Here is a 23,823-nt window from a genome sequence, read left to right as displayed (position 1 = left end):
CTGGTAATGATAATCATTATTATTATTATTATAAAGAATTTTATATTTATAGTCACAGTTCTGCCTAATCTCACTTTATGTATGTGACTAGAGACTAGCCACATGTATAGTACATCAAAGAAGAAGGGAACACGCTCAGACTCCAGTTATGAAAGATCATACCTATGTTTTATCTTCTGAAAAGGAGTCCCCTTCACCAAAGAAGTGAAAAAGCAAAGGAAAGAGACAACATGACCAGCATCTCAAAAATGTCAGATTTATTGTTTCCCTGGCTTGCGGCAACAAACAGATGCTAACAGCAGCTAACAGAACAGAGGCTAACAGCAGCAAAAACATCAATGCTTACTGACAAAAAAGTTTAAAGCGTTGTTGAAATTCAACATTAGCCACAGTAGATAGACATGTTACTTAGGTAAACATCAGACTTACAGCCTACACTCACTGCAGATGAACAGCAGCCAGAGTTGTTTGTCCTGTATTGGACACCATAGACAGGATTACACACTTGAATTGATAGAGGTAAGAAACAGAACTCAGCTGACTGCCATCTGCAATATTCTGACATCTATTGAGACTAGACAATGTAAAATTAAGGTCTAGACCAATTCATGAAGACAGTAACATATTCTACATTGTTGTAAAAGAATATTTAGGAAGAAGTCCTTATTATTCTGGCATAGTCTATCTCAAAGTACATTTATGAGGGCTTTGTTTACATAATACAACGCTATAACAGCACTGTAATGATAACAGCACTTTAGAACAATTTGACTCAGTGTGATAAATTCACAATTACCACCACATTCATTTTTCATTTTGTTTTACAATCTCACTGTCACCTTGAGATTATCAAAATCATTAGAAAACCTGATGTTGTTTTTGCTGGAAGACAAACTCTCTCAATTCTCCTGCATGTACTATCAGGTGCCACACACACACACACACACACACACACACACACACACACACACACACACACACACACACACACACACACAGGAAATGCCACAGTTTGTTTGGTACGGAAATTTTGCATTACTAGAGGAAAACGGGTGAAAGCCAGAAGCAAGACGAAGGAAAAAAGATGTTCCTCAAGATCAAATCAGCTCATTCTTTTTAGTTAGAGACACTTGTGCTCATGCGTGAGGAAGAGGAAGGCAAAGTACCTTTGGTAAGACATGATGGAAACATGAAGTGATAATCTCCTGCCTCCGTTCCTCCCTGGGCTCCCTCTTCATCCTGTAAGATTTAAACACAGAATATAAAAGCGCCATTCAGCACTTGTGAATAAGAATGTACGCAAGCATCATAACTAGCATTTTGCTAACTCTTGTAGTTGCTGAGAGGGAAAAGGAAGTAACAGCGACAGGTACAGAAAACAGAAAGGGATGGAGCTGAGAAAATTTAGCAAAAGCCCACAAATCCTTCCACTCATCTGCAACATAGCCACAGAGCCTAGCCTGATTCACACCTTCCCAGAAATATAACTAAATGCAACAGTTGGGATTGCTTCCTTTGATTTTAATAAGCTGTGTAAACATGGTGCAGGCTATAGTTGTACTTGGCTTGCTTACAAGGCTAGTACAATTGCACAGATTCTATCAGTGTAGACACGCACCTCTTTCTTGGTTTGATAGTTTTTGACGATCTGTGTGTAGACTTAATTGCCACTAAAGCTTTTCCCGTGTTTCAGCAAGAGAACTGTTGTTCAGTATGGATCAGCTACAAGATCACCTCAGTTCCATCCATGGAGGCAGAGCAATGCAGGCTCAAACATAATGGCAAACAGCCACTTGCACAAAATTTAATATTTGCTCCTCTGTTATTCTATGCAGGACTATAAATCAAGCTTAGTAAAGAGATGAAAGTTGGACGGCATGCTATCCCTTCAGCCATGCCCACCTTTTATTGCTAGATACATACTACGGCAGCTCTCACGCTCTTTTCTCCCCACGCTCTCAGTCACACACAATCTGTCTCTTACTCTCCTTTTTCTTCTTCCTGCTCGGGGCTTGCACTTCTCAAGATTTCAATTATTCTCTGCAAAGGACTGTGTAATATACCGGTCTTACACTCACTCTTACTTTCTCCTCTTGTTCAGGTGCTGTTGTGGTCGTCTAATAGGTCAGCATGTGGGCTTGCCACCGGGCATCTCATCTAGTCAGAATGATAAGGCAGAGCGTTTGGCCAAGAATGACAGCCTGTCGGAGAAGTGGTCAATCAGCAAACACACACAGCTCAGCCCCACTGATGCCTTCGGCACCATTGAGTTCCAGGGAGGAGGACACTCCAACAAAGCCATGGTGACTCTCTTTACACTGTGTTGCATTTTATTAGACTTCTCCTTCAGCATGCTGCCCACACAAAGCTTGAGCTTTATGGAACTGGTCAACGTGATTGTTTTGAGCATTAGGGCACCTAAATAAAAGGAGTCACTATTCTGTTGTTATTTCATGCAGCACTGACCTCAGCCGTTGCAACTCATGTTTCCATTAAGACTCGAGAACCTTTGGTGACACATATCTGAGTGCACCAGTGCAGGAAATCTACTTTGTGTAGCTTTAAGAGTGCATTTGTATGCTTTACTGAGCTATTTTAAAGGCCATAGTTAACCTCCTAAGACAAGAAAGAAGAGAGTAGAGGATTTAGATATCCTAAAATATACCTCCAAACAGTACAAAGGAACCTAACCTCTGATGGAAGTGCTCTCTTCTGGAAATATGAAAATAAAAGTAATACAGTAATGATGTTGAGCAGATGCTTTTTTATGAAAAATGGCCACATAAATTGATTATAGAGATAGTAAAGACTGAGTAATTCAAGAAGAGGATTTCAAAAATATTCAGAAAGTGATGAAAGCTGAAAGTGCATAATGTGATCTAAAGATATTCTTCAAAGCTTCAGTAAACATGTTGTTTGACAGCACGCAGGTACAGAGGAGGAAACTGTTTGATTCCTAGATAACTGAAATACTTTTTCCCTGAATGGCAGATGTAACACAGCTGAAAATAGATGAATAGTTGCGGGTTGCTGAATAAAAAATGACATTGACAAGAGGACTCATCAGGGCTCATTGTATGCATTATGGAGAATGACAAATGTGTCCAATCAGAAGACCTGGAGATAACTGAGGAATCAATCAAATTACTGGAATTATTGTGGAAATATGTGTAATTATTGCTTTAAAAGACTTAAGTGTTATGAGTGTTAGCAGACTGCATTTTGCCTGATTAATTGATCCGTCCCTAATGTGATCTGATGACGTTTTATTCGCAAAGTCACAAACTATGATAACTACACTAAGAAAGTCATATCACACTTTACTGCAGCAATCTGGGAATTCAGATGATTAAACCCAAATTATGTCTGATTTTTTTCCCCAGTGTTAAATTATTCATCCAGACACATGTCAGGTTGGCTTTCTGAGGGTGCATTAGAGGGATAAACAGATGCTCCATAATGTATGTGGTTCTTCAATCATAGCAAACATCTGCTCAATACGTCTTCTAACTTGAGAAATGAAATCCATACGCATAGACACACATGAAACACCAATGCTTTTTACGTTATCATACACATAAGTCGTCACAGCGGTGAAATACTTCATCCCCAAGACACCATATACCTGAATGTAATGCATAAAGTTGTGGTAAAATAAAAGTACACCATATGTCAATTCTAAGGTTTTATATATCCAGACAAAATAAAATTATCTTGACTGTAGCTGGTTTTAAAATGAGCGAAATACAACCTCTGATGAACTATAATGTATTTATTTAACAACTAAGCCAAAAACCGAAATTATACTGCCATGTTGTTTTTATACAGAAGAGGCTTTCTCCTGGGAAATTGTCGAAATAAGTCATACTTGTTTCATCTTCTTATTACTTGTCATGAAGTTTAATATTTAACATGCTAAGTGAAGCCTGTAGAGACTGAGATGTAGCTGTTTCAGTATCTAGTGTTGCACAATTATCTATATAAATATTGATTTATGCAGAGCAATAAATCTGCCAGTTAACCTAGGTTAGCATATTTGGTGATTCTAAATTGGTCATAGGTGTGAATGTGAGTGCGAATGATTGTCTGTCGCTCTGTGTTAGCCCTGCAATAGACTGGTGACCAGTTCAGGGTTTAACCTGCCCCCTGCCCTATGGTGGCTCGGATAGGCTCGAACCCCATGTAATCCTGAATGAGATAAGCGGAAGAGGATGAATAGATGGATGGAAATAATAACACAGTGCAATATGTCATGTTTTACTTTTCATCTGAGGTTGTATTTTACCTCATTTTACCTCATTCGCCTCCGTCAGTGCGCCCCAGGGTGGCTGTGGCTACAATGTAGCTTGCCATCACCAGTGTGTGAATGTGTGTGTGAATGGGTGGATGACTGGATGTGTAAAGCGCTTTGGGGTCCTTAGGGACTAGTAAAGCGCTATATAAATACAGGCCATTTACCATTTTAAGACACATAACCTCTTTTTTACTACATTTGTATGTATTGCTTTATTTCACTGACATGCTTCATGCTGTTTGCAGTACGTACGAGTGTCTTATGACACCAAGCCTGACCTGCTGCTCCACCTGATGACCAAGGAGTGGCAGCTGGAACTGCCCAAGCTGCTCATCTCAGTCCACGGGGGCCTGCAGAACTTTGAATTGCAGCCCAAACTCAAGCAGGTCTTTGGCAAAGGGCTCATCAAGGCTGCCATGACAACAGGGGCCTGGATATTCACTGGAGGAGTCAACACAGGTAAACCACGGGTTTTGACTTATGAAGACAAACTTAAAAACTTTCATGTTTGCAAAACAGAGAGATTGCATACAGCGTTGCACAGCCGTCTTCCTTTTTATAAAAATTAAGTGGGCACTTCAATTTGGCGTATGATGAGCGTGTTCAAGTCTTTATCACAAGTTATCAGCTATTAAATAACCATTTGTCAAGTGTGTCTAGGCTCTGAAGCTGTTCAGCCACTGGATCACTGTAAAATGGCTGTGAGCACACAGTGAAAGTATGTCAAGTAGTCTAGACTGCTTTTTAATGACTTAAACCTGATGACAGGGTGGCTCATTCAGATTAAGAGTTATTATTCCAGTATTAGTTGCATGAGAGAAGGCCTGAAATTAAGGATGATCAAAATCTTACACTTGTCAAGCATTCTTACTTTTTGAACAAAGTAATAAAATGTTCTAGCTTAGTAATAGTCCATATGGACCCAAGAGAATAGAAACAAAATATAGAGTGCTAACTAATTAATACAGAACCTTTTGCTGTTACAGTGTAGAGGAATCAGTTACATTGTAGAGAAATCACAGAGATGTCTGCTTTAAGGAAGCAGTCTTCTGAGGCTAAGGAAGTCTCCTATTCTTAGTGCTGAGTTTTTTTTTTGTTTGTTTTTTGTTTTGGATGATTTTGGCTCAGAGCAGAGTAAGTGAGGAGCTCAGAGGACTGGATGTTGAATGCTGAGGTTGGAAGGGTGAAAGTGTGAAAAAGTCCAAGTTTCAAAGCTTGAAGAAATAAGACTGTGCAACAGTGTAAGTGGTGAAACAAGATTGGTTGGAATGAATACAGGAAACCAGAGTGTTACCTGGCAGACTGGAAGCACATGAATTATTCATAAATATGCTGTTGCCATGTATATAGAAAGAGGCCTCAGCGAGTAAACTGGAGCTCCACTAACGCTCTGAACAAGCGCACATTACACATTCATATAGTACTTTTGTCTATGGGGGAAAATGTGTCTTATCTTATCAGCTTCACTTTGCCTTCAGTAAGGAAGTTAACTGTTATTTTTACCTTGTATTGTTTCCAGGGCACAAAAAGAGATGCTATTTAAGTATCTTAGATTGTATTTAGCGCACTTAAAATAAGATAAAAAGGCAGCAGAATAATGTTTAAATAGGAGAGATGAGAACAGACAAAAAGAAATGATACACGCTGGATGGCGTAGAGTGCGCGCACTTGAATACAGAAAGGAGTAGAAAGTAAGATTTAGTGACAGAATGGGTGCAGGAGGAGAAAAGAGGAAGAGAGGCCTGAATAATGGATAGCTGGATTGGAGGGACAGTGTGTGGAGGTGGAGAAAAGAATGAATGTCAGCTGGAGAGATGAGATAAGATGGCCCCCAGGTCTGACTGCTGCTCCCCTGAGGACAACTACTACAAGCCGAGAGCTACAACCTGGCTGTGTTTAAGTGTGTATGTGTGCGTTTGTGTTTGTTAACACTGGCTCCACACAGTTGTCTTGTGTGCTTAACAGATTCTTTTTATCTATCTCAGCAGTGTACGTAATTATCTGACTGGCTGTGTATTGATTGTGACAAAACATCTTTCTCTCTGTCCGTCTCTTAAAAGCCCTGAATATTCATGCACACATGCCTATGTCCACACACAGGTGTGATTCGCCACGTGGGTGATGCACTGAAAGACCACGCCTCCAAGTCAAGGGGAAAGATATGCACCATTGGTATTGCTCCATGGGGCATCGTAGAAAATCAAGAGGACCTTGTTGGCAAAGATGTAAGTCTGTGAAGACAGACAGACAGACAGACAGACAGACAGACAGACAGATAGGCCTTTAGGGTAGATAGGGTAGATAGGGCTGAGGCTATAAAGTGCTATTGACAGCTTATTCACTGAGATGCTGAGTAAGCCAATAAACACTCCTTCACAGTGAGCTGGACAGCTGGGGAAACCAAATGAGGCCCATGCTGACTCAGTGAAATCTCTGGGAATCAGTGTTACGCTACTGTTAAAATTTCATCATCAAAATGTCCCGCTCTCTGTCCCTCTGAATAAGTCAGGCAGAACCAATTAATGTTGGTGACTGAAATGAGCTGATTAAGTGCTGAGGTTCTTTTTTATGCGTGATTGGTTTTAGCTGTCTATATACTACCAGATGAGTTTACCTCAAAGTGTCAGACAGTGTTGCGGTATTGTATATATCTGAGAAACTTTGGAGAAACTGAAAGTTTAATTTCAGCAGCAGTACAATGAAAGTTATGTTAATAATTATTGGATACATGGCAACTCCAAATCTAAAAAATGATTAGAACTGCAGTGTAGATGGTCCCTCTCACAGCTGTCACAGGGCAAAAGGCGAGGTATACTAATGAGGGGTCACCGTCCACACGACCATAAGTGTGTGTATTTGGGACAACACCCCCCCCCCCCCCCCCACCCCCCCGCTGATTAGGACCTTCTTGCTTTAGGCAACAGTTACAACCACTGCACTGTCACCACCAGTATACCAGAGTGATGTTAATTTTTGTAATTACTAAATAGATTATCTACCATTAACTTGACAATATGCTCAGCATCCAGGTGCTTGAGTAATCTATTACTCTTGAAAGACTCGCATGAGACAGGTTTTTTACCTGTCTCTGTTCATCCTACTCGTGATTTCACTGCGAGCATTTTCTCTGTGATAGTCTCCCTCTGCTGTAACACTTCCTTCAGTTGCTCCCTCATTCGCAAGGGGTCACAACAGCAGATGGTTCCACATAGTTGATTTGGTAGTTTTTCATGTCAGATGCTCTTCCTGACCCAACCTTCCTAGTGATGTCTGTCTTAAACTGGGGATCTTTTTTGCGTCTGCACCATGGAGCCATTATAGTATCACACTGCTTGAGAAATGCTAATGTCTTTAAAAATCTATGGCCCAGCTTGTAGCATAGGATATCCATCAAGTCTCAAATCACAACCCAAGCTCACCCCACATGAAATCCTTACGGTTATTTTACTCATATTTCTTAAAGCTTTGGGCAGCAATGCTCTCTTGAGGCATACATTCAACTTTAGATGCAAAAGCAAAAGTAGTGAAAACCTCTTGAGAACAGGAGCAGGCTGTAATTTTATATTTGTATTCTAAGAAAGGTGCAGTGTTTGCATAGTTGTTAAATATTGACTTCTTTTGGCCAGGTGGTGCGTCCATACCAGACCATGTCCAACCCGATGAGCAAGTTGACGGTTCTTAACAGTCTCCACTCCCACTTCATCCTGGCGGACAACGGCACCACAGGAAAGTATGGTGCTGAGGTCAAATTGCGACGTCAGCTAGAGAAACATATCTCCCTGCAGAAGATCAACACACGTGAGTGAAATTTATCGCATCTTTCAGTCTGAGCCAAACTGACCTATTTACCCGACATTAGTGTTGGTGTTTTTAAATATTGCGGCGAGTGATAACGGCATCATGAAACTGTAATCCTCGCTTTATCAGCGACACCTCTGTGGGTTAATTGGGTTCACTCTAGTTTGTAGACTAAAATTACCTGCTTTATAGTGAGCACATGCTGTCAGAAGGTGTATTTTTAGCCAGGTAGATATAACTTCGTAAGCCTTTGAAAGTGTCCCTCCCTTCAGGGGTGGGTTATTTTTTTTCTTTCAAAGCTTCTTGACAGCTCCGATGAACTCTTTCCTCAAATAAATCTGCTTGATAATCTGTGGGGTTTTTTTTTCTTTTCCTCTTTGGTGCCTACAGCTATCAAGCCAGCTGGCAAACACAGGCACAGTGGCAAGCACAGAACTACAACATATGTAGACATACAGTATACATGACTGTAAATGCATGTACATACAGTAATGTATCCTTATACTACCACTGGGGGAAGGAAAAAGCTTGATCACACTGTTTTTGGTTGTTTACTTACCTGTCTTTGTACTGAATATTGCGTGATACACATGTTAAGCTGCTGGCTTTGCTGTACAGACAACAGTTTCTTTTTATATATTTTTTCAGATAAATCAAATTGCATTAACACAAAAATCCTAATTTCACTGTATTCTTTATTTTTGTGAAGCTCGAATTAGTTGCACCAAAAGCGTCCTGTGCTCACAAAGGGTAGCAAGTACAAATACTTGTTCATGTGCCCAAAAACATAAGCTTTAATTTTTTTTTCAGTGTATTTTTGAGTCGGCATATTTGCCTTTGTGCGGCGTGTTCATCCGGCACTGAGTCCTTGTTGCATTGCATTTCTCTGTTTTCATTTTTCACATTATACCTTAGCTAGAAACTGAATGGATTTACATGAATACAAAATGCATTTCTCTGTCTTTTTCTATCTCACCCTCCTCTTCTCGCGCTCTGTCATACACAGACACAAGCAAAGCAAAATCGCACATAAACCTCTGTGATATCCTTTAAATATATTTCTCAATAGCCTCTTGCAGTATTGTTTTGATTGAGCCAGGAGCAAACCTAAGTCAGATAAATGTTGTTTGCAACCGGGATTTATTTGCTATTACCTTCTTTTGCTGTCAGGGTAAAACCATTTTGAAATAATTTCTTCGGGTTCGGTTGACATGAATGCACGCACTTTTACACTAGTGCTTTTTGTAAAACTCAGGAAGTGGGTGCGTTGCCACAGAGTCGAGTGCTGTGATTCAGATCTTCTCTTTGTCAGCACCAGTTTTATCCGCTGTCAGATGCCTCATTGATGTTTGCTGATAGCGAGCTTGCAAGGAGATGTTAAATGTCATTTTCATTCTTAGAAGAAGTGTTAACACTACCACATCCCTCCTAATCCTCTAACTTCAAGGTTATTAGAAATATTCCTGGTATTAAAGGGACAAAGCGGTGTACGTTCATCATCCAGCCATGTGACCTATGGACTTCCCTTTGTCATCCTATGCCTGGATTAATACAAAAGGGGCTGGGAAGGCAAAGGGACGGCCAGTTGTCATGCAAGCATCTAATGTACCACCGCTGATTTAAATCCTTTCTGCAGCTGTTAGCTGTATTTCCAAGATGAGTACTAATGTTTATTAGTTATTACCAGTTGTTAGTTATAGGTAACCAGTGACCTGCTGACTACCCACAGAGCCATAACCCACAGACTATCTCTGAAAATAATCCGCACTGCCTGAGGTTGCACTGATAGCCACCTTCAGCTTTAGCTAAAGTTAAACCTGCCACTCATCCTGGCAACTTGCCTGTTGAGGTGAAGTCCTCTATCAAAGGGAATCCACCGCCTTAATCAAAATCACATGAAAACCTATACTTCTATAGTGACTTGGTACTTTTATCTTTGACTGTCAAAGTGAGCTCTTATTAAGTCTTATGCATACACATACACACACACACACACACACACACACACACACACACACACACACACACACATATATGCATATATACATATACAGTACATATATAAAAAGATAATAACTGTATAGTGCTGTGAATAGTATTTACCCCCTTCTTCATTTCTTAGTTCTTTGCAGTAAATTATTTCATTTACTGTGGGGAAAAAAGCTATCCAAACCAATCTGACCCAATTTGAAAAAGTAATTGCCCCTGGGCAAAAATGGCATCCCTGAGAGAGTTGCAAGGAGAAAACCCAAAATTCCTCACAGTGATGTGAAAGGCTCATTGCCAATTATCACAAACACTTGATTGCAGTTCTTCCTGCCGATGGTGGCACAACCAGTTAGCAGGTTTAGCCAGGTACATTTGGATTGCTTTCTCACTTAATAGATGAAATCATCTTTTAAAAACTGAATTTTGAAATTTACTCTAATATTAATAGTATGTCTAATTTTTTGCTGATCTGAAACATTTAAATGTGCCAAATATGTGAAAAACAAAGAAAGGAGGCAAATACTTTTTCATGGCACGGAAGCTTTTCAATGTCCAGTTTGGGAAATTCAGGAAGTCCAAGCAATTACCCTTCTGGTAATAGCAAGCTGTTTAATTGCTAAAAAACAATGATTAAAAAAAGAAATTAAGGGAAGTGAAAAATGAATACTGAATATATTCAATCCTCTTAACATGAGAAAGTCAAGAAACAAATCCACTCAGTTATAGAGTGAAGAGCTATATTATACTGAATCGTGTTGTGCGTTTGTATGCATGTGTATCTTGATGTGTGTGGGCATTTACCTCTTTATTCACCAGTGTCAGGCTTGTGGACAAAGGCCATTTTTTGACTTGATCACCTGTCCATAGTCACTGGATGACTGCATCAGTTTTCCTCACAGCAGGTACCCCTGTGGGATCCACGTGTGCCCGGAGGTGTTGTCAAAGAAAGAAAGATTTAAAAAAAAGTGAAGGGGAGAAAACAGCAGTTAAGTTTAAATGGCCATGCTTGTGGGTTTTAGACCACATGTAACCACCAGATCTCTCTTTTTCCCCAACATAGTCCCAAACATTGCACACAACACAAGATGAAAGAAGTGTGGTGGATAGATATGCGTAATCTTCCCCTGTGGTATTTTTGTGATGTCTGGGCAATCCTGTAGCTAATCCTACTGCGCTTGTGTGTGAATATCCATGAAACAGCTATAACTATGTGACTGCCAGAAATGCTGTAGCAATCAAATTGGCTCCACAATATTCTAACATTTTGTTTAAATTATGGGAATCAGTGCTTTACAACAAATCTATGGGTGTTTTTGTCTGGTTACCCTCTTACAAAAAGGTTATAATCTAAAACAGGTCAATTTCTGTTGCCGTAAGAGCACATTTGAGTCAAAAACTGACTCACTTTTTGCTGAATATTTGATGTTAAATCTAAAAGCGGTATCTCTGGCTGTGTGTAAACAAAATAAAAGTCCTAAGACACGAAACATGGCTTCAAAGGCTGTAAATATGGATGGTTGGAGCCAGCACATTAAAACTAGAGCACTGGAGTGACACTCCGTGGATGATGTAGCCCAATTTGATCTCAAGCGGGCTAGGGTAGAAAAACCATTGTACTGTAAGGACGCACAAGTACAATCAGGGAGCACTAGAGTCAATACTGAGTACTACTGTATCAATGGGCTTCTCATTAGTTAGCTAGCCAGACGAGGATGGAGCTCAGGCAACCTAGAATATTTCCCATGTGAACAGAGGTACAGATTACCCAGTGAACATTGATAAATGAAAGTAAACAAATGTTGTTTTGGAAAAAAAAAGAACTTTATATATATATTCTCTCAGTTACTCTTACACTGGAGCATTTCTTTCTCCTGCTTTTCATTCCCAAGTAGACAATGTCAAACTGTAAGATGAGGAAATCAATAAAATGATTGGCACCATTCAACACTGTTGATTCACCGCTGCACAGCTCTTTTGATGTGTCTGTGGCCTTGGCTGTAATGCTTTTTAATCACTGCCTCACAACAGACAGAAGTGCAGAACGAGCCCGAGAGGAGAGTGGGAAAGTTAATACAGAAAAAAAGGATTAAGGGCAGGGAGAGAAGGAAGAAAACTAAATAAAGTGCAAAGGAGGTAAGAAACAGCCGAAGATGCAGGCAGTGAGGCAAGGTGTTATCTGTGTTTGCTTTGATGAAAAATTGGGAGGTAAAAGGAGGAAAAACGTGGTGTGATAAAATATCAAAACAGGCCTCATCCATTAATATAGAGAAAAATAAGAGAGCCCTTCATCTTATTTGCTGCATTCATTACGTGACAATTTGAAACTGAATCCACACACCAGGAAAAAAGTTATTAATTTGTGCAAGTTTAGATGCGGTCAGTGACAATGAACGACTGGCCTTGAACGTGCCCTCTTGCTTTTCACCTAAATTACTTGGTGTATTGAAATAGATGCATTCATGTAGATACTGTGTTAACCTTCACCTGCCCTCCTATTACAGTGATTTAATTAATCACAGCACACGTAAAAGAAATAGTTGGGGCAATTGAATTCAGAAGCCATAAGGCTTTGCATTGCAGATTAGCCTTGACACTGTGACCTCCATCAGCAAATATTGAATGAATTATAGTTACACTGTGGCACATGGGAAGTCAATGAGTTTGTACTGTTCTGTGTTCACTGTAAATGCCTGGACAAACTCTTTCAGAATATGATCCTTTTTAATGCCAAGTGTGCATATGGGCATCTAGAATATGAATTAGAAATGATACCATTTACAGATTGTAATAGATCAAATAAAGCACTAATAGGAGATTGAATTATATGGAAGTGTGCATAATTCTAATGATCAAATACAAATGTTTAAATTTCTTTTAAATGTTTAGAATTGAATCATTAATTCTCTTTCACAGCCTCTCTGGTCGGTGGTCAGTGAATTGGCACGGTGTGTGGATCAATAGATAATCTATTTTCAGGCAATATGAGTAAAAACTGACCAGAGACATTGTGGGGACAATTGAAGTCACTGCGGGTAAGGTGTGTTCATGCATGAATGCGTACACAAAACATGTCAAAAATGATAACCAAGAACTGCCAGAGTGTCCAACCCTGTGGTGGAGAGATAACAGAGTCAGTAGTGGGTAGGATACAAAACTTGCTCCAGGTATGGTTCCAGGTTGAGGATGTGCATGGATGACGACATGTTATGTGGTGTGGAAAGAATCTGACTGCACAATCAGTAGTGTGAAATGTAGTAAATGTATTTTGGAACAGTAGGTGGGTTAAAAACAGTGGTGGCACAGTCAGAAATGTCACAGTGGACGGGTTGCGAACCTACGGAGCCCCTCTGATGACATGGTCCAAAAAATAAATAAATTGTGGCCACAAAATACTACTTCGTGGGCACAAAATGGGTATAACGTGCTCACGAAATACTTATTTGTGGCCACGAAATACTATTTTGAGGGCACGAAATAGGTATACTGTGCGCACGAAATGCTAATTTGTGGGCACGAAACACTTGACCGATAACTGTGATCCTTCCGAGACCCCTGCAGTTGGTTGACAATAAAATCTGTCTGTAAAGCAACTGGGCACTCAATTATAATAATTGCTATATAACTTTTGCACTGTCCACTTCCTGCTGTGACAAAACAAATTTCCCACGTGTGGGACTAATAAAGCTTATCTTATCTTATCTTATCTTAATATCCTGTTTAAATGTCTCTCTGTAATAATGGTTCCTTGCATTGCCAGGCTTTTCAAAATGCATTTGTTGCTCATTTCCAGCCTAAAATAAAAGTCAGTCATACTGTCTCTGTCCATGGTGTATAGGTTTAGCCTACTGTTATGCTTATGTCTCTACGCAGCTGTCCAGGAATTGTATCAATATGGTGTGTGCACGTTATATATTTCATTGCCACAAATGCGTAATTCGTTTGCCACGTTATACTCAATTCGTGACCACAAATTAGTATTTCGTGCGCACGTTAAACCTATTTCGTGCCCTCGATATAGTATTTCATGGCCACAAATAAGTATTTTGTGGGCACGTTATACTATTTCGAGGGCACGAAGTAGTATTTTGTGGCCACAATTTATTTGTTTTTTGGACCAAGTCATCAGAGGGGTTCCGTACGAACCAGACTAATTCAGACAAAAAGCTAATTTTATTTTATTAGTAAAAAAAAAAACCCCAAGTTGAATAAAGGTTGGTGAAACAGAATCAATCAACTCTTTTTTATTTTTCTCAAAAAATAAATACGTTTTCTTAACGGCCAATTGAATTTGTCATATAGTGTGAAGTGGAATATATCCTGGACTGTTCAGCTAAAACAGTTATTTAAACCTAAACAGTCAATTTAGAGTACTCAATTAAAGCTACAGTAAGTCAGGTATTATTTTTTAGGTTATTTATCAGGAAAAAAAAAAATTTTGGACTCATAAAATGATTGGTTGAGCAACACTTGCTAATATTAGCTAGTAAGCTAATATTATATTACATTTTCACTCTGATAAACAGTTTCATTACATGTTCACATCATATGAGCATGTCCGAGTCCTGCGTTCATGTGCTACCTGCAAAGTGTCCAACAATGTTAGACCGACTTCAAAAAAAGTTTCACTAACGTTGACTAACAGCTACAAAAGCTGCAGCTAACGGAGCAGATGCTAACAGCAGACAAAACAGCAGTGCATAACAGCAAAAAAGTTCAACATATCATCAACAACTCACCTTAGTATCACTGTCATCTGACAGAAAGGAGATTCACTGACTCATCTTATTATGTTTCTTTCACAAAGTTTTTTAGCCTCCTTCAAAGTAAAGAGACATGAAAAAGACAGCGGACTCACAGCCTAGACTCACTACAGAAAAATGGTAGCCACAGTTGTTTGTCTCACAGGGGGCACCATAGGTTTGATCATGCACTTAAATTGGGACAGGTAAAAAAAAACAGATCTCACTTGACTGCAATGCACTGGCTGTTGAGAATTTACACACTGTAACTTTAAGCTACCCAGACAGAACCCACACATGCACAGGGAGAACACGCACACATGCGTGGCAGTGCAGTGGTTAGTACTGTACTACCGCTGGTTAACACTTTTTTTTCCAGTGAAAAATCTCATTCAATTAATTTCACTCCATATTTTTCCCCTCGTTGTCCACACCTACAGACGTGGGGCCTGCCTCACAGTTTGGGAACTGTTGCTTCAGTGAAACAGGGAGAACAACATCTAATTTCATTTGAGTCATTTCAGCTGTCATTCTCATAGGGTACAGACCCTGTAAGTGGCTATTTATAAAGAATGCTTCCTGACATAGACACACTCAGAAGGGCGACACATACGTATTCATCTTGAAGAGACAGAAGCATTTATGCCATTTAAGCATCTGTCTTAAATGCCTGGGGTGATTTTATCCAATTCAAATCAAGTTCCTCGGGGGCAAAATGCAAAATATTCTTCAGGAATATAATCAACACTTAAAGAAATGAGGCTTGAATTTATAATGGACAAGCTGTAGATGTTTAGGTACAAATCAACACACAGATCAACCCCAATTACTGTGTTTTCTGGTCAGTGAAAACACATTTTTAGCTGAGTGCTGGTGTAAAACTCACTCTGGCACATTAATTCTAATATTTCTAATAAAAATAAAAAGATATGTGATTACATCTGAGCTGCTTCAAGAAGGTTAAAGACTAAATATTTGAGATTTTGAGAGAAGCTTTGACCTTTTAGCATACCATCTGACATTTTGTTCTATAGCTTGTCAAGTTAGGTTCTCATATCTGTTTCTGATGTTTAAGTGTGTCAGTGTGTGTTGAAGGAATTTACTTTTTTTTTTTAATTTATTTTTGGTTTATTTTATTGGTGTAGGGTGGTGGTGTGAGGTGAGAAGACAAGGGCCCACATACTGTAGCACACCTCCTCCAGTCATGCTGATGCTAATTTGACACATACAAGGACAAACTCGCAAACGCCAACGCACACGCAGACACACACGCGGCGGATGAGTCATTGCTGGATCCTTAATTAGGACCATTTAAGCATGTTATGTGTATCTTGCTTACACGCTGCTCTTTACCTCGCTAATTCCTTCAGTTCCTCATTACTTCCTCGTCTTCCAGACTGGATATATATATAGAAAATTACAGCGTTGGACTCCCTCCCCCCTTTTTTTTGGCTACTTCTACTTTTTTCACACTCTTTCAGAGTAGTCTCGCTCTTGAAAAGTAAGGTGTGGGCAGTGGATTAAAATTATATTTGATATATGAGAGACATGGGAGCCAAAGAGAGACTGGGGATTTTTACTCTTTGTTATCTGATATTAGCGTGTGTGAAGTGTGCATGGATACAGTCAGGGAATATATTATGTGTATATTTATATTATATGATATATATAAATAGGATTGAATAACTTCACTGTTTAACTATCGTCAACATCAAAGTCCAATTAAAAAAGACAAAAGCTTGTAATATTGTTGATATAAAACTTGCTACAGTTACAGAACTGAACAACAGACAGCTAAAAAGACATGAGCCTCAGTTTCTGCTGCAACATCTGGGTGGATCCATCTGGATCCATCAACAGTTCAGGCTGAGTATTCAGACACTGCATATCTACTGGGATTTTCCCACACATCCATCTCTGGAGTTCAAAATCTCCAGCTCTCTGTATATAGCAACAATAACCCAGATAACAATTTGTTACAATCAAGGTATGCATAAAAGTCGAACCTCGAAGCAGTTGGCACACAGTAGCAGAAAACCACACAGTCAGCTAAGAACAGGAAACTGAGGTTACAATTGATACAGGCTTACCAAAACTGAACAATAGACAATTAGAAAAACATTGTTTGGTCTGAATAGATAATAGATATGATTAGTAGGGTCAGAATTTGCCATTAACAACACAAAAACAGGGATTTATCCTGCTTTGTTTTATTAGTGGTTCATGCTCGTGGTGGTGTAATGATGTAGGGAATATTTTCTTGGCCATTTCTTGACCCTTATCATTTAAACACCACATCTTACCTGGATATTGTTCCTTTATGAGGCTTTATGTGTACCCATCTTCAGATAGCTGCTTCCAGCAGAATAATGCAGCATGTCATAAAACTCAAATCATGTCTGGTTTTGTGAACATGACAGCAAGTTCACTCTACTCAAATGCCATCCACAATCACCAGATCTCAATCCGATAGAGAACCTTTGGGATGTGGTGAAACGGGAGAGTCACGTCATGGATGTGCAGCTGACAAGTCTGCAGCATGTCAGTATGGACCAAAATGTCAGATGTGTGTCTCCTGCTCCTTGTCAGATCTATGCCACAAAGAGTTAAAGCAGTTCTGAAAGAAACAAACAGTAGTTTCTGTCAAGACGTTATGTGGTTTTTTAGGGTCCCACTTCAATTTTAGGATAGTTTACTGCATTTAAGGATTCAGGGAATTCCCATCATTTAAACATAGACACAAAAACCTAAGCCTAGATATAAGTCACTTTCTAAAATTCAGCAACAGTGCTACATGTTGCCAACACCTCCACATTTGTCTCTGTACCTGGATCGTGCACGCAGCATCTAAGGACTCCACAATCTACGTTTGTCTCACCCTAGCAGCACTTGTCCCCCTCCTCCTCCTTCAGTTCACTTCATCATAAACTCATCATCATATTCTGTTTGTGGCCTTTTCACATGTGTCACATGCCGTGTCTTGGCTTTTTGCGGAGCTGAAATAACTCCACACATGACTCCGCTGATGATCATCAACTGAGTGAGAGAGCACACATGATGCATTTATACAGCCGTATTTAACAATCAAAGGATTGCATTTAAAAAGTACAATCACTGTATCTCAGCAGAGCATTAGCATTTCTAAATTTAAGGATTCAATTTCAACCACATTAATATAGATGATATCCACAGACAGAGAAATATTATAGAAAAACAACGAGGTAATGTCAATACTGCTTTTCACTGACATTAGAAACAGCCTCTCTGGCAACATGCTTTAAAGCAGGGGTGGGGAACTCCAGGCCTCAAGGGCCAGTGTCCTGCAGGTTTTAGATATCACTCTGGGTCAACACACCTGACTGAAATGACTAGTTCATTACCCGGCCTCTGGAGAACTTCATGACAGATTGAGGAGGTAATTTAGCCATTTAAATCAGCTGTGTTGGCTCATGGGCACACCTAAAACCTGCAGGACACTGGCTCTTGAGGCCTGGAGTTCCCTCACCCCAGCTTTAAAGAATCTTCTCAGATGCCTGATTCATACCTCCCAATCCTGTGTATTAATGCATCGAAAACCATTTTTTCTACGTAAGATAAAAGATCTTGCAGGAAACAAAGTTACTCTGTAAGGCATAGCAATTGGAGGTATAATAGCAGGAATGGTGGCTCCATGCCCGGATGGGTTGTAAGCTACTTTAGGACTGGAAGAAAAAGGTACACTCTGAATAGATGTGTTTTACAAACCAATTTTGTTTTTGTTTTTTATAACAAAGTTTTTTTTCACAAGCTAATAGATGGTTGTCAGACTATGTTATCACTGACTTTTTATGCCTTTATTCAAAGTCCATGTCAAACATTAGGTGAAATCTGTGTTTTAAAAAATACTTAGAACACTTGTAAAAATGCAGCGCATAATATGTTCAATTTTAATGGATTTTCTGCATAAACTCAGGGACGAAAGATTGGATACATGTGAAAATTTCAAATTACATTTGTAACTTTTCTTCTTTTTGATTTTTCACAAGTTGTGTTCAAATTCACAGAAAATGTGTGACACATGAACCAACACATTTTTTAAACACATCATTTCTAAGAGTATAATCTTAGAGGAAACACGTGCTGTTTTGTTCCATTTGATAACCTGGAGACTGTAGTAAGTAATTTTTTTTTAAATTAAACAATATCTATGTGATTCTGGAAATATCATGGAAGGTTCCACCCAGAACTGACACAGATGAGCTTAAGAGGAAGATGGATTTGGCCATCAGAGCCAATCAAAACCAAGCCGCTGAACAGAAAATGGGATTAAATCTCAGCAACTGTTCCAGGTACTTAAACGAGATTTCCTTCCTACTGACTCTATTTGAAAGGTGCTGCTATGATATCAGTCATGGGATACAGAAAGCACATCATGCATCATCAGCACATTAGAATTTACCCTCTTCATTTTAACAATATGTGAAAAATACAGTTTTCCACAATGACTTATTTTGAGAGGACAAACCCAGTACTAAAAGACTGTTAATTTAAAAAAAAACAAAAAAACAATGCCAAAGCAATAAATACTCTAAAGTTTGATCCTATTTTTTTTTAAAGAAAGTAGGAGAAAAAAGAAAAGAAATACTGTAAATCAGAGGCCAAAAGTCATCCTAAAATGTTCCATCGACTTTAGGCTAGTTAGCCAAACGAGAATTTGTGGTTTGTCTGTCTTTGTGACTCTATTTGTGTGAGTGGTTGTGTGTGGTTGTGTGCACACAGGCAGAATTTCCTCCTACCAATTAGCCATGACACAGCTGTGCTTTTCCCTCCTCATCTGCTCCTTGGTGGGTTTCAGTTGAACAATAATGTACTTTAGAGGGTGCAGCGTTGCCTCCAAAGCTCAGCAGTCATCAATATCAATGCATGATCTGACACTTGCGTGCACACCACACACACACACACACACACACACACACACACACACACACAGATAACAACAGAAATTGGCATTAAAAAAAATGGAAGAATCAAATGTAACAAAGAAGCCATTAGTCTGCTCCTCTCTCTGCTCTATTGATGTATGGTCATGAGATGTGTTGTGGCACAGTGACGTTGTACCTCTTTGAAGTAGGCAAGGACCCGAAAATATTCTCTTTATGTAACTGTCCCTGTTGTAAGGCCATACAAGGCTGTGTGAGGCAAAGCGTGATGGTGGGTCGACTTCTGACTATGCACTTGCTCTTGTGTTTGCGAGAGTGTGTGCATGCCCCATGTGCGCATGCATTTGTATGTGCCTGTCTGCCTGCTTGTTTGAGAGACAGACCATGCTCTTTCCTCCGTGAATTATGCAGAGCAGGGTGAGGATGCTGGGCGGGTAGGATCAGGCAGTTACACAGCTTTTGAATTAGAAGGGTCTAAACAGCCGCCATAAAACACAACCGCATGGAGCAGAACGGGAGGAAGAGGATGAGACCGGAGTGGCAACTGAAAGAACTTTAGGAAGAGAGGATGTGAGACACAGAGGAGAGGAAGGGGGCTTGGGACGTGGATTGGACTTAGACCACTAAAAGGGGAACGAATATAAGGGAGTAAGAGAGAATGAGACTCTGGGGTTTATAGGGTTTTATAGTGGTTTAAGGGGGGATGTTCTGTGGTCGACTATGAAATGGGGAGGAAACCATAAGAATTAAAGAGAGGAACAGACAAAAGTAGTAAATTTCTCTGAGACTTTTGTGATATAACTTTTACATAAATTTACAAATTTAACTGCAGTTTTTACAGTGTTCTCCCATATGTCTCACTGCATATAGAAAACACACCTGCAAATTATGAAATATTACCCTGAAAAGCCATGATTAAGAGACAAAGATCTCTGTTGTGAGAACAGGGATCACTAAACCACTTCCTCTGTTTCTTTCTCTCTCTCTCACACACACACACTGCACCTGTCTCTCTCGCTCTCTCTCTCTCTCTCTACAGGGAGTGCAGAATTATTAGGCAAGTTGTATTTTTGAGGAGTTATCTTCTAATTCATTCTAAAAAGCGGGAATTTTACTGTTCTGAACTTCTAGAAATTTCTTTTGGAAATAAACATTTACTAAAAAGATGCAATGGTTTTTGAAAAACATTTATTCTGAACTGTGCACCACAATTTCAAAACATTTTCTGAAAGATGTAACAGTATACATGTTCTCACTTTCATTAGTATTTTGTTTATCAAAAGGTCTGACATGGTAAATGCAAATAACAGCATTCTCATCACTTATTTCTTTAATACAATATGCATGTCCTTCATTCATCCCTTTGTGGAACTTCAACGCACTTCTGCTCTCCCCCATATTCCATCTTCACAAGCATATCCTGTGTGGAGATTGAATAAAAATTAGTTGACACTAATTAATGGCACAAATAATCCAGTAAACAATTGCAGCACAGTAAAAAAAAAAAAAAAAAAAAAAGGAATCCTCTTTACTTGTGTAAAGTATTTTCCCAAAAGACAAGGACACAGGCAACAGGTAATACTGAACTAAATGTAAAACCTCAACCTTTTTCATTTTTACCTAAACCGTGTGCACAAAACTCTGGAGGGATCTATGCTAACGTAGAATCGAGTCAGGACGTCAGCTACTGCTGTTTGCTCGTTTTTTGTTTTTTTTAATGGGAAATCGTTTTCAGGCTTCAAGTAGCACCATTATACCAACATTTCACATTCTAGACATTGTTTTAGGTGTATATTAGACCAAAAGTTTGACTGAAAATTCACATGCAAGCTTTTTTCAAGGCTGTGGTATTTGCCCGCAAACAATACCTTTCAGCTAGCTAAAACAGAATATTATGCTATCAGCGAGCAACATGGCTAATGCCTTTCACACAGCTTTGTCTCAACTCCAAAGAGCCACAGAAGTAAAAGCTCATAATAATAATTGAAACAATCTTTGAAAAAAAAATGACTTACCAAGCATGGCAAACAACTCAAATATGTAGAGCAAAATGTTCTGAAACGGCTTCACTTCAGCTTCGATTGGAGCCGTGCTGGGGGCGGAGTCTGTGAATTTTCTCTGTTGGTGTCATAGCCCCTCTAGGAGTTCAGAGTTAAGAGGTCAAGAGTTAATGTTTCCATTGTAACACCTCCAGATTTGACAGAGAAACACTCATTTTTAACACTCGATTTTAACTACTGTCATTTTACACCTCAGAGTTACATTAAAAGAATGTGACTCTGCTTAGAGTAAAATTAACTCTACTTTTGCAAGGAGACTATTAACACCAAAAAATTTAACACTTTTGAATTTGCTGTGTAGTTTTTAGTTTGTTTTTAGTTTTAGCTATTTTAGGGGGATATCTGTGTGTGCAGGTGACTATTACTGTGCATAATTATTAGGCAACTTAGCAAAAAACAAATATATACCCATTTCAATTATTTATTTTTACCAGTGAAACCAATATAACATCTCCACATTCACAAATATACATTTCTGACATTCAAAAACAAAACAAAAACAAATCAGCGACCAATATAGCCACCTTTCTTTGCAAGGACACTCAAAAGCCTGCCATCCATGGATTCTGTCAGTGTTTTGATCTGTTCACCATCAACATTGCGTGCAGCAGCAACCACAGCCTCCCAGACACTGTTCAGAGAGGTGTACTGTTTTCCCTCCTTGTAAATCTCACATTTGATGATGGACCACAGGTTCTCAATGGGGTTCAGATCAGGTGAACAAGGAGGCCATGTCATTAGTTTTTCTTCTTTTATACCCTTTCTTGCCAGCCACGCTGTGGAGTACTTGGATGCGTGTGATGGAGCATTGTCCTGCATGAAAATCATGTTTTTCTTGAAGGATGCAGACTTCTTCCTGTACCACTGCTTGAAGAAGATGTCTTCCAGAAACTGGCAGTAGGACTGGGAGTTGAGCTTGACTCCATCCTCAACCCAAAAAGGCCCCACAAGCTCATCTTTGATGATACCAGCCCAAACCAGTACTCCACCTCCACCTTGCTGGCGTCTGAGTCGGACTGGAGCTCTCTGCCCTTTACCAATCCAGCCACGGGCCCATCCATCTGGCCCATCAAGACTCACTCTCATTTCATCAGTCCATAAAACCTTAGAAAAACCAGTCTTGAGATATTTCTTGGCCCAGTCTTGACATTTCAGCTTGTGTGTCTTGTTCAGTGGTGGTCGTCTTTCAGCCTTTCATACCTTGGCCATGTCTCTGAGTATTGCACACCTTGTGCTCTTGGGCACTCCAGTGATGTTGCAGCTCTGAAATATGGCCAAACTGGTGGCAAGTGACATCTTGGCAGCTGCATGCTTGACTTTTCTCAGTTCATGGGCAGTTATTTTGCGCCTTGGTTTTTCCACACGCTTCTTGCGACCCTGTTGACTATTTTGAATGAAACGCTTGATTGTTCGATGATCACGCTTCAGAAGCTTTGCAATTTTGAGACTGCTGCATCCCTCTGCAAGATATCTCACTATTTTTGACTTTTCTGAGCCTGTCAAGTCCTTCTTTTGACCCATTTTGCCAAAGGAAAGGACGTTGCCTAATAATTATGCACACCTGATATAGGGTGTTGATGTCATTAGACCACACCCCTTCTCATTACAGAGATGCACATCACCTAATATGCTTAATTGGTAGTAGGCTTTCGAGCCTATACCGCTTGGAGTAAGACAACATGCATGAAGAGGATGATGTGGACAAAATACTCATTTGCCTAATAATTCTGCACTCCCTGTATGTGTGGCAAGGAACACAAAGCACTAAGTGGGATGGATATTTTTGGTTCAGCTGCTTTTTTGTCAACTTCTCTCCCATGATTACAAAGTGACATGAAAATAGTCATGTGGCATCACAAGTATTAAATTTAGAACACTTTTTCCAATTATAGATCCAGGTTTACACAAGTAGTGAAGCCTATTTATTTTTAGATTTTTCCTCTGTTCAATACCCATCTTCTTTCCCTCTTTACTTTTTTGTCCTTTTTGAGGGCCAGGCAGTGCATCAGAGGCAACCATTTCTA

The 23,823-nt window shown here is 39.5% G+C and overlaps 1 protein-coding gene and 3 long non-coding RNA genes across 9 annotated transcripts in view; 1 reads left to right on the top strand and 3 right to left on the bottom strand.

The window, feature by feature from the left end:
* Positions 1 to 23,823, top strand: part of trpm3 (transient receptor potential cation channel, subfamily M, member 3) — a 120,191-nt gene that overhangs the window by 48,265 nt on the left and 48,103 nt on the right. For 4 of the 5 annotated variants that reach the window (XM_082553316.1, XM_082553313.1, XM_082553315.1 and 1 more), the window contains exons 3-6: positions 2,102 to 2,303; positions 4,540 to 4,753; positions 6,395 to 6,519; positions 7,921 to 8,092. In XM_082553316.1, coding sequence (XP_082409442.1) covers positions 2,102 to 2,303; positions 4,540 to 4,753; positions 6,395 to 6,519; positions 7,921 to 8,092 — 713 coding nt within the window. Of the gene's footprint in view, positions 1 to 1,273; positions 2,304 to 4,539; positions 4,754 to 6,394; positions 6,520 to 7,920; positions 8,093 to 23,823 lie in introns of those variants that run through there. The other variant, XM_082553314.1, reaches the window with a different exon arrangement.
* Positions 262 to 4,650, bottom strand: LOC309718251. The gene is made up of 3 exons (XR_014279929.1): positions 4,573 to 4,650; positions 2,079 to 2,157; positions 262 to 1,239 (listed from the first exon to the last, which is right to left on the bottom strand). It is a non-coding gene; the product is annotated as an uncharacterized lncRNA (long non-coding RNA).
* Positions 4,647 to 15,180, bottom strand: LOC309718249. Of its 2 annotated transcripts, none has more exons than XR_014279926.1 (4): positions 14,818 to 15,180; positions 10,883 to 10,989; positions 7,936 to 8,073; positions 4,647 to 4,735 (listed from the first exon to the last, which is right to left on the bottom strand). It is a non-coding gene; the product is annotated as an uncharacterized lncRNA (long non-coding RNA). The 2 variants fall into 2 exon arrangements; XR_014279927.1 differs by lacking the exon at positions 4,647 to 4,735 and adding an exon at positions 6,448 to 6,525.
* LOC309718250 lies at positions 20,911 to 22,006 on the bottom strand. The gene is made up of 2 exons (XR_014279928.1): positions 21,755 to 22,006; positions 20,911 to 21,159 (listed from the first exon to the last, which is right to left on the bottom strand). It is a non-coding gene; the product is annotated as an uncharacterized lncRNA (long non-coding RNA).

The sequence above is a fragment of the Aulonocara stuartgranti genome, assembly GCF_965226115.1.
Source record: "Aulonocara stuartgranti genome assembly, chromosome: 12".
Taxonomy (NCBI): domain Eukaryota; kingdom Metazoa; phylum Chordata; class Actinopteri; order Cichliformes; family Cichlidae; genus Aulonocara; species Aulonocara stuartgranti.
Note: the sequence above shows the minus strand (reverse complement) of the source record. Positions and strands in the feature narration are given on the sequence as shown.